Source organism: Sinocyclocheilus grahami, unplaced genomic scaffold (genome assembly GCF_001515645.1).
Source record: "Sinocyclocheilus grahami isolate Dianchi unplaced genomic scaffold, SAMN03320097.WGS_v1.1 scaffold228.1, whole genome shotgun sequence".
In the NCBI taxonomy this organism is placed as follows: Eukaryota; Metazoa; Chordata; class Actinopteri; order Cypriniformes; family Cyprinidae; genus Sinocyclocheilus; species Sinocyclocheilus grahami.
Window position 1 is genome coordinate 335,904 of NW_015505407.1, and position 9,841 is coordinate 345,744.

At 38.0% G+C, this 9,841-nt stretch overlaps 1 protein-coding gene across 3 annotated transcripts; it reads left to right on the forward strand.

Annotated features, from left to right (window-relative positions):
• Positions 1 to 374: 374 nt before the first annotated feature.
• On the forward strand, positions 375 to 9,568 carry LOC107597108 (regulator of chromosome condensation-like). Of its 3 annotated transcripts, none has more exons than XM_016288022.1 (10): positions 375 to 562; positions 1,330 to 1,436; positions 2,019 to 2,206; positions 2,325 to 2,504; positions 2,584 to 2,680; positions 2,764 to 2,886; positions 4,462 to 4,608; positions 4,685 to 4,804; positions 4,916 to 5,068; positions 8,927 to 9,568. In XM_016288022.1, exons 2-10 carry the CDS (start codon positions 1,361 to 1,363, stop codon positions 9,100 to 9,102), a joined length of 1,260 nt encoding a protein of 419 aa, XP_016143508.1. In that variant the 5' UTR covers positions 375 to 562; positions 1,330 to 1,360; the 3' UTR covers positions 9,103 to 9,568. The 3 variants fall into 3 exon arrangements, with proteins under 3 accessions (XP_016143508.1, XP_016143507.1, XP_016143506.1); XM_016288021.1 differs by lacking the exons at positions 4,462 to 4,608; positions 4,685 to 4,804; positions 4,916 to 5,068 and adding exons at positions 7,203 to 7,349; positions 7,426 to 7,545; positions 7,657 to 7,809 and having other exon boundaries at positions 377 to 562; positions 1,336 to 1,436; XM_016288020.1 differs by lacking the exons at positions 4,462 to 4,608; positions 4,685 to 4,804; positions 4,916 to 5,068 and adding exons at positions 7,203 to 7,349; positions 7,426 to 7,545; positions 7,657 to 7,809 and having other exon boundaries at positions 378 to 562.
• Positions 9,569 to 9,841: the final 273 nt, after the last annotated feature.

The window sequence follows — 9,841 nt, forward strand, 5'->3', positions numbered from 1 at the left end:
ATTTTTTGATTGACAGATGTCTCGTCCAGTCAGCGGTGAGTAATCCCAAACCAATGGCGCTGTCTCAAACTATACCTACTTCTTCCGGTTTGTCTGAATTGTCGTTGTGTTTTCTGACTTGTTAATTTGTTTTCGGATTTGTCATTGTGTTTTCTGACTTGTTATAATGTTTTCTGAATTGTTGTTGTGCTTTCTGAATTGTTATTTTGTTTTTTAGACTTGCATTTGCGTTTGTAATTTGTTATTTTGTTTTCAGAATTGTGATTTGCTTTGCACTTCTCGTCCACCGTACGTTTCAATTAAATGACGATTATAAATCATACACATTCTTCATCTATAACATTTTCCAGCCCGCCTTTCCAATAGGTGGCGCCTGCGTATTTGTTTATTAGGGCGATTCCAGTGAAAAACACGAAGTAGTGCCGGAGTGAGACACGCGCGTGCGTTATATTCTTTCAAGGAGTTACTCATGTTCACAAACCTCCTCGAAGAAGCGAAAGCCTTGAGACTGGGCAGTTTTCACTCATAAGTGTAGGTTTTTCATCTCAGCTGCCTTCCCACGGTAAGATAATAATAAGTCTATCAGAAGCACAGGAAATGTAATACAAACAGAGATTTGGACTGCAGCTGAGCTGTGTGCAGAACAAGCATGTTTGATCCTGTTTAATTTATTCATTGATCGTAATCGTATTTAAAATGTAGCCGATCTTGTGCGACACATCTCTGAAATAACTAGTCTCAAACTAAATGGTACGAGGTTGAACCATGTAACCTCTGACTCGGTGTGACTGCATAAGGCTTGGTCTGGTTAAACTTTTAGCGGGTTGCTCCTTTACGACGTTGAACTTGAACTCGAGCTCATATCTTATTCTGCCATGTTTAAACCATTTCCTGCATTTAAAGGATGTGTAAAACCTAAAAAATAAGAGCCTGTACTTCTTTCCCATGCCATGTTTGTCCGATAAACCGCCATCAAGCATTTGTCGCTGTCAGTCATAGAGCGTGAAGTCAGCGCCAGAAAACAGTGCATGTGTCTCAAAACCTAGTCAGTTGCTTAACTTGGCAACATTTTAGCTGTTGATGCCCGAACAAGCCGAGGCAGAGACAATTTATAGCCTATATAAAGAGCCCTGTACAGCAGTGCAGGTCCTGGAAAGTTTTGTTTGAGGAATTGAAAGCCAAATGTACATTTTTCACTTTTTAATTGTACATTACTTTATAGCAGTCCAGGCCTGTTTCACGTGTAGGCTTCAAATGCGGTTTACTTTGGCCTAGAGTTTTTGTTTATATGTATATAGGAAGTTGCTTTATTGTTAACATTATTTCTAGTTTTAGGTTTTGTCAAGAATTTGGAGTCACCATGCCTGCAAAAAAAGCCATAAAGAGACAAACAATTGCAGCACCTGAGGACTCCACGTCTGTGAAAAAACAAAAAGGCGAGTCTCTATTTTCCTATAGCCAGACCTTTGATTAAACTGACCCACATTGTAGCTGTTTTTGTCCAAAAAGCATTTTTATGTGCCGTTTAGGGGAGAGATTCTCTTAAAACATTCCTGATAATTTACTCACCCCCATGTCATCCAAGATGTTCTTGTCTGTCTTTGTTCAGTCGCAAATAAATTAAGGTTTTTGAGGAAAACAATCCAGGATTTTTCTCCATATAAATGGACTTCAGTGGTTACCAACAGCTTGAAGGTCCAAATTAGTTTTAATGCAGCTTCAAAGGACTCTATGCGATCCCAGCCGAGGAATAAGGATCTTATCTAGCGAAAAGATCTGTCATTTCTCGTCAGGTCTTTACAAATGGTTGTAAAGAAAATTCTTTCCATGATATCTAGTTAACCTGCTACTAACTGAACGTATTTCCACAGCATCTGAACATATTGTGAACATTGTTGCTATAATATTGAGTTTTATATCAGTGCTTGAATGTGGTTGTAAATTCACAGCCAGTCTTATTGGCATCAAATAATCTAAATCTGTAAAATCACGCGTTCTGTTTTTGTGGTGGTTTGTAGTGTCTCACAGTAGTCATGGGCAGGAGAAGGGCCTAGTGCTTGTTCTGGGGCAGGGAGATGTCGGGCAGCTTGGCCTGGGAGAGGATGTGCTGGAGAGGAAGAAACCAGCTCTGGTGACACTTCCTGAGGGTATCGTGCGGGCCGTGGCTGGAGGCATGCACACAGTCTGCCTCAGCGACACAGGAAATGTAAGTTTAAGTTTTAAATGTAAGTTTTGTGCTGACCTCAAAACCCCACTAACAAGACCGTTCAATGTTTTATCATGGCTTTCTGACTTCCTGCCTGTTTTCTCTCATCCCTGTGCAGATTTATACATTTGGCTGTAATGATGAGGGTGCACTGGGCCGTGACACAACTGAGGAGGGTTCAGAGATGGTGCCAGCTAAGGTGGACCTTGGTGAAAAAGTGCTGCAGGTTTCTGCAGGGGACAGTCACACAGCTGCCCTCACGGAGGAGGGGGCCGTCTATGTCTGGGGCTCTTTTAGAGTTAGTATAGCCTTTTTGTATGCTGCAGTAGAGCGGAAACACTGTACAACTTTTGATTGACTTATCCTTTCTGTTGCAGGACAATAACGGTGTCATTGGACTCCTGGAGCCCATGAAAAAATGCATATTGCCCGTCAAAGTTCCTATAGACACGCCTGTGGTTAAAATAGTCTCAGGTGGGTTATAGGTATAGGTATATATAGCTTTACATCATTTATGTAATTAATCTGCATAGTAATATTTTGAATTCAATATAAAGGAAACGACCACTTGGTGATGCTGACTGTGAATGGCGAGCTGTACACCTCAGGATGTGGAGAACAAGGACAGCTGGGCCGTGTGGCTGAGCACTTTGCAAACCGTGGAGGCAGAAAGGGATTGAGTATGTATCTCAGTTTGATTGAACTGTCACTACTGGAATTTGAATGACAGTTATAAAATATACTCTTAAAAAAAAAATGTTATTGTTCCAAAACTTTATTTTTTTAAAGTCTCTCTTTATGTAGACTGCATTTATTTGATCAAAATTATAGTAAAACAGGAATATTGTGAAATATTACAACTTTAACACATTTTTTTTCTACTTTAAAGAGTTAGTTCACCCAAAAATGAAAATTAGTCCATAAATTACTCCCTCTCAAGTCATCCTAGGTGTATGTGACTTTCTTCTTTCAGATGAATCCAGTCAGAGTTATATTAAAAATTGTCTTTGGTCTTTCAAGCTGTTTAATGCCACTCAGCGGGTGTTGCATGCATCAGTCCAAAAGAAGTTAAATAAAAAGCACCCATCCATAAAATAAAAAAAGTGTCTCACACTGCTCCGGGGGTGAACAAAGGCCTTCTGTAGCGAATCGATGCGTTTTTGTAAGAAAAATATCCATATTCAAAACTTAATAATCACTTTAATCTAGCTTGCGTCAACAGTTGTACACGGAAGCAGTTCCGGGCTGATGACATATGAGGTCAGCGTTGCGCATGCGCCGGTGAGTCTCGTGAAAACCGGTGTTTGTTAACAGGAGCAAAGTAAACAAAGTTTCCTTACTTTAGCAAAGGAAAACCAGTCTCCTCTTGGCTTATATCGAAATCCTCCGACATTCTTCTTTACAAATCCTCGTTTTCTACTTCTAATTAGTGACTGTTTTGTGCTTCCGTGTGCATCACTTCCGAGCGGTGCATGCGCAAAGCCGACCTCCATACGTCATCTGCCCGGAGCTGCTTCCGTGTACAACAGTGAGCGCAAGCTACATTAAAGTGATTATTATGTTTTGAATATGGATATTTTTCGTACAAAAATGCATCGATTTGCTACAGAAGGCCTTTGTTCACCCCCGGAGAAGTGCAAGACTTTTTTTTTTATTTTTATGGATGGGTGCTTTTTATTTAACTTAAATATTGATGCATGCAACACCCGCTGAGTGCCATGAAACCGCTTGAAAGATCAAAGATCATTTTTAATATAACTCCGACTGGATTCGTCTGAAAGAAGAAAGTCATATACACCTAGGATGACTTGAGGGTGAGTAATTTATGGGCTTGTTTTCATTTTTGGGTGAACTTACCCTTTAATGTTTCATAATATAAATTACACCTGTGATTGCAAAGCTGAATTTTCAGCAATTACTACACTATTCCGTGTCACATGATCCCTCAGAAATCATTCTAATGTGATTTGATGATACATTTCTTGAGCTGAAAATCATTGTTGCTTTAATATTTTGTGGAAACTGTAATACTTTTTTCAAGTCTTTGGTGAATAAAAAGTTATGTGGAACAGCATTGATTTAAATTTGAAATCTTTTATAAATTAATGTCTATTCTTTCACCTTTGATCAATTTAATGCATCTACTGAATAGAATTATTAATTTATTTCCCCAAAAAAAACTCACCCAAAACTTTTGAAGGGTAATGTATATAAATATCTTGCAGTGTTTATATAATTTTTTTTTTTTTCTTCAGTGGGGCTGTTGGAGCCGCAGATGGTTATCATTAAGCCACGGGGGAAGGCCGTTTTCACAGATGTCTTCTGTGGCGCGTACTTCACCTTTGCTGTGTCTAAAGAGGGGCACGTCTATGGATTTGGCCTTTCCAATTACCACCAGCTTGGTACAATTCCTAGCTCGTTCAGTCCTGAAGATTAAACGGTCTGTTGCAGAATTGAGAATTTTTCTTCTTTTTACAGGTACCCAAAGCACAAATACCTGCTTTGCTCCTGTGAAACTCAGTTCTTTCAAGAACTCCACCACATCCTGGGTGGGTTTCTCTGGGGGGCAGCATCACACAGTGTGCCTGAATTCAGAAGGTAATTCATTTTAATGTACGAGTAACAATAATGAGGTTCGTGGATGAGTGTTTTTAATCATGTTTTCCACCAATGGATCAAAAGATGTTCAACTGCTGTCTTCATCCACAGGACAAGTATGCAGTCTTGGTCGGGCAGAGTATGGTCGCCTGGGCCTGGGGAAGGATGCAGGGGAGAAGAGTGAGCCCACACTTGTTACTGGGATTAGTGATGTTCAGATGGTTGCCTGTGGTGCCTCTGTGAGCTACGCTGTCACCAAACAAGGTGAGTCTGCACCCTGTCCTGGTTCTCACAATGTTCTCTGACCACTTTAAATGAACCCAAAAAGACCCTTTCTGACTTTGGGTTAATTTTGACTAATCCTCAATATTTTAGCCACTACAAGTTATTGTGCAAAACTTGAAATGCAATGTAAACCAATTCAGACCACACACAAATTCTGTATAAATGCAACTAGTCATCAACCAGTATCTGAGAGGTCCTTCCTCTATGAAATAGTAAAAGTGCCCATAATAACACTACCATTTAAAAGTTTGGGGTTGGTAAGATTATTTTTATATTTTAAGTAAATCTATTGTGCTCGCCAAGGCTGCATTTATTTGTTCAAAAATACAGTAAAACTGTATTATTGTGAAATATTACAATTTAAAATGACATGATCATTCAAAAATCATTCTAATATACTTATTTGGTGCTCAAGAAACATTTAAATGTTGAAAGGAGTTGTGTTGCCTAATATTTAGCTTTTCAGGATTTTTTGATTAATAGGAAGTTCAATAGAACAGCAATTATTTGAAATAGAAGACTTCTGTAACGCTGTAAATGTATTTACTTTCATTTGATCAATTTAATGCATCCTTACTGGAAGGTGTTTTTTTTTTTTTTTTTTTTTTTTTTTTCTTCTTTCAGATGAATCCAGTCAGAGTTATATTAAAAATTGTCTTTGGTCTTTCAAGCTGTTTAATGCCACTCAGCGGGTGTTGCATGCATCAGTCCAAAAGAAGTTAAATAAAAAGCACCCATCCATAAAATAAAAAAAGTGTCTCACACTGCTCCGGGGGTGAACAAAGGCCTTCTGTAGCGAATCGATGCGTTTTTGTAAGAAAAATATCCATATTCAAAACTTAATAATCACTTTAATCTAGCTTGCGTCAACAGTTGTACACGGAAGCAGTTCCGGGCTGATGACATATGAGGTCAACGTTGCGCATGCGCCGGTGAGTCTCGTGAAAACCAGTGTTTGTTAACAGGAGCAAAGTAAACAAAGTTTCCTTACTTTAGCAAAGGAAAACCAGTCTCCTCTTGGCTTATATCGAAATCCTCCGACATTCTTCTTTACAAATCCTCGTTTTCTACTTCTAATTAGTGACTGTTTTGTGCTTCCGTGTGCATCACTTCCGAGCGGTGCATGCGCAAAGCCGACCTCCATACGTCATCTGCCCGGAGCTGCTTCCGTGTACAACAGTGAGCGCAAGCTACATTAAAGTGATTATTATGTTTTGAATATGGATATTTTTCGTACAAAAATGCATCGATTTGCTACAGAAGGCCTTTGTTCACCCCCGGAGAAGTGCAAGACTTTTTTTTTTATTTTTATGGATGGGTGCTTTTTATTTAACTTAAATATTGATGCATGCAACACCCGCTGAGTGCCATGAAACCGCTTGAAAGATCAAAGATCATTTTTAATATAACTCCGACTGGATTCGTCTGAAAGAAGAAAGTCATATACACCTAGGATGACTTGAGGGTGAGTAATTTATGGGCTTGTTTTCATTTTTGGGTGAACTTACCCTTTAATGTTTCATAATATAAATTACACCTGTGATTGCAAAGCTGAATTTTCAGCAATTACTACACTATTCCGTGTCACATGATCCCTCAGAAATCATTCTAATGTGATTTGATGATACATTTCTTGAGCTGAAAATCATTGTTGCTTTAATATTTTGTGGAAACTGTAATACTTTTTTCAAGTCTTTGGTGAATAAAAAGTTATGTGGAACAGCATTGATTTAAATTTGAAATCTTTTATAAATTAATGTCTATTCTTTCACCTTTGATCAATTTAATGCATCTACTGAATAGAATTATTAATTTATTTCCCCAAAAAAAACTCACCCAAAACTTTTGAAGGGTAATGTATATAAATATCTTGCAGTGTTTATATAATTTTTTTTTTTTCTTCAGTGAGGCTGTTGGAGCCGCAGATGGTTATCATTAAGCCACGGATTTTATAAATTAATGTCTATTCTTTCACCTTTGATCAATTTAATGCATCTACTGAATAGAATTATTAATTTATTTCCCCAAAAAAAACTCACTCACCCAAAACTTTTGAAGGGTAATGTATATAAATATCTTGCAGTGTTTATATAATTTTTTTTTTTTTCTTCAGTGAGGCTGTTGGAGCCGCAGATGGTTATCATTAAGCCACGGGGGAAGGCCGTTTTCACAGATGTCTTCTGTGGCGCGTACTTCACCTTTGCTGTGTCTAAAGAGGGGCACGTCTATGGATTTGGCCTTTCCAATTACCACCAGCTTGGTACAATTCCTAGCTCGTTCAGTCCTGAAGATTAAACGGTCTGTTGCAGAATTGAGAATTTTTCTTCTTTTTACAGGTACCCAAAGCACAAATACCTGCTTTGCTCCTGTGAAACTCAGTTCTTTCAAGAACTCCACCACATCCTGGGTGGGTTTCTCTGGGGGGCAGCATCACACAGTGTGCCTGAATTCAGAAGGTAATTCATTTTAATGTACGAGTAACAATAATGAGGTTCGTGGATGAGTGTTTTTAATCATGTTTTCCACCAATGGATCAAAAGATGTTCAACTGCTGTCTTCATCCACAGGACAAGTATGCAGTCTTGGTCGGGCAGAGTATGGTCGCCTGGGCCTGGGGAAGGATGCAGGGGAGAAGAGTGAGCCCACACTTGTTACTGGGATTAGTGATGTTCAGATGGTTGCCTGTGGTGCCTCTGTGAGCTACGCTGTCACCAAACAAGGTGAGTCTGCACCCTGTCCTGGTTCTCACAATGTTCTCTGACCACTTTAAATGAACCCAAAAAGACCCTTTCTGACTTTGGGTTAATTTTGACTAATCCTCAATATTTTAGCCACTACAAGTTATTGTGCAAAACTTGAAATGCAATGTAAACCAATTCAGACCACACACAAATTCTGTATAAATGCAACTAGTCATCAACCAGTATCTGAGAGGTCCTTCCTCTATGAAATAGTAAAAGTGCCCATAATAACACTACCATTTAAAAGTTTGGGGTTGGTAAGATTATTTTTATATTTTAAGTAAATCTATTGTGCTCGCCAAGGCTGCATTTATTTGTTCAAAAATACAGTAAAACTGTATTATTGTGAAATATTACAATTTAAAATGACATGATCATTCAAAAATCATTCTAATATACTTATTTGGTGCTCAAGAAACATTTAAATGTTGAAAGGAGTTGTGTTGCCTAATATTTAGCTTTTCAGGATTTTTTGATTAATAGGAAGTTCAATAGAACAGCAATTATTTGAAATAGAAGACTTCTGTAACGCTGTAAATGTATTTACTTTCATTTGATCAATTTAATGCATCCTTACTGGAAGGTGTTTTTTTTTTTTTTTTTTTTTTTTTTTTTAAACCTTACCTGAACATTTGAATGGTAGAGTATTTTTGGTGGATTTCAAAAGGTTATTTATATATAGATTTTTTGAATATTTATATTTTACATTTTTCATAATGTGCATTAATGTGATGCCCAAGTTCAATTAGAAATGGTATTAAATGCAAACTATTTGGTTTGTGTTTTATACATTTTTTTCTAATATAGGTTCTACTGGCCATAAGCTGATCAAAATAGATCAATGCATTTATAGTTTCTGATATCATGGTTTGGGTTGTAGCATTGCTTGTCCCTGTAGTTTTAAATGGCAAATGCTACAGATGATGCAATGTGTGTGTGTGTGTTGTTCACAAATGTATCTTCAACCTCTAATTACATTAATTGCACAAATCAGAGAAGTTTATTTTTAGGTCATTACCAAATAACACAATTTACTGGCTTGTTTTGATCTTCAAAGCTGCGTTTTAGTTGTCTAACATTGCTGTCTGTTGGCCAGGCTCTGTGTTTTCCTGGGGCATGGGCACCAACATGCAGCTGGGTACAGGAGAGGAGGAGGATGAATGGAGCCCAGTGGAGATGACCGGCAAGCAGCTGGAGAACCGTGTAGTTCTATCAGTGTCCAGTGGGGGGCAGCACACTGTCCTGCTGGTCAAAGACAAGCAGGAGAGCTGATCTTTAACTCCTTGACTAAAGACAGCTGAGCCAAACTACTGTATCAGTGGTATCTGTAACCTATAGCTTGATCATGATCGGGGGAGTCTGGGGTTGGGAATGCTTCCTGTGCTGAGCAAAGTCAGCGAATGAGGGAGAGGGTAGGATGAGGGTCATCTAATTAAACCTTTTATCCCACTTTATGGGGAGCCCAAACATTCACTGGATATGGTCCGGTAGATGATCAAAGAGACCTTTTTTTTTATAGACTTTGTTTCTTTTTCATTGCTTTAACTTCTTAATTCTTTTTAACAAAGTTCTTTAGTATGCTTCCTGGAGACCGTCTGTCTTGAGTGATTGTATGCATGTATGAGCTGAAAAGTGATTTAATAAGTCTTTTAAAGTCCCAGAAAACGTTTTTTAAATTCCACATTTTGGTCCGAGCAATAAAAGGTTACGATAGCAGGTCTAATCTATATCACTCACAAAAAACAGATTTGGTATTGCTGTACTTTGCAGTGTTAAACTGTTTTCCTAATTTCGTAATTTAAACTTGTATCCATGCATTGCTGGCCGTGTGGACAATTAATAAAAATGAGTCTTTACAGAAACTGATGCATGGTTACTCATTTAAATAATAAAAAGACATTTAGGGGAGATTTAAATAAAAAATCAAATGTCAATTTGTATTGTCTAGTTTCAAATTTTGATAGTTGACCTTTTATAGCATCTTTTGTGTTTGGGTTTATTGGATGCTCAT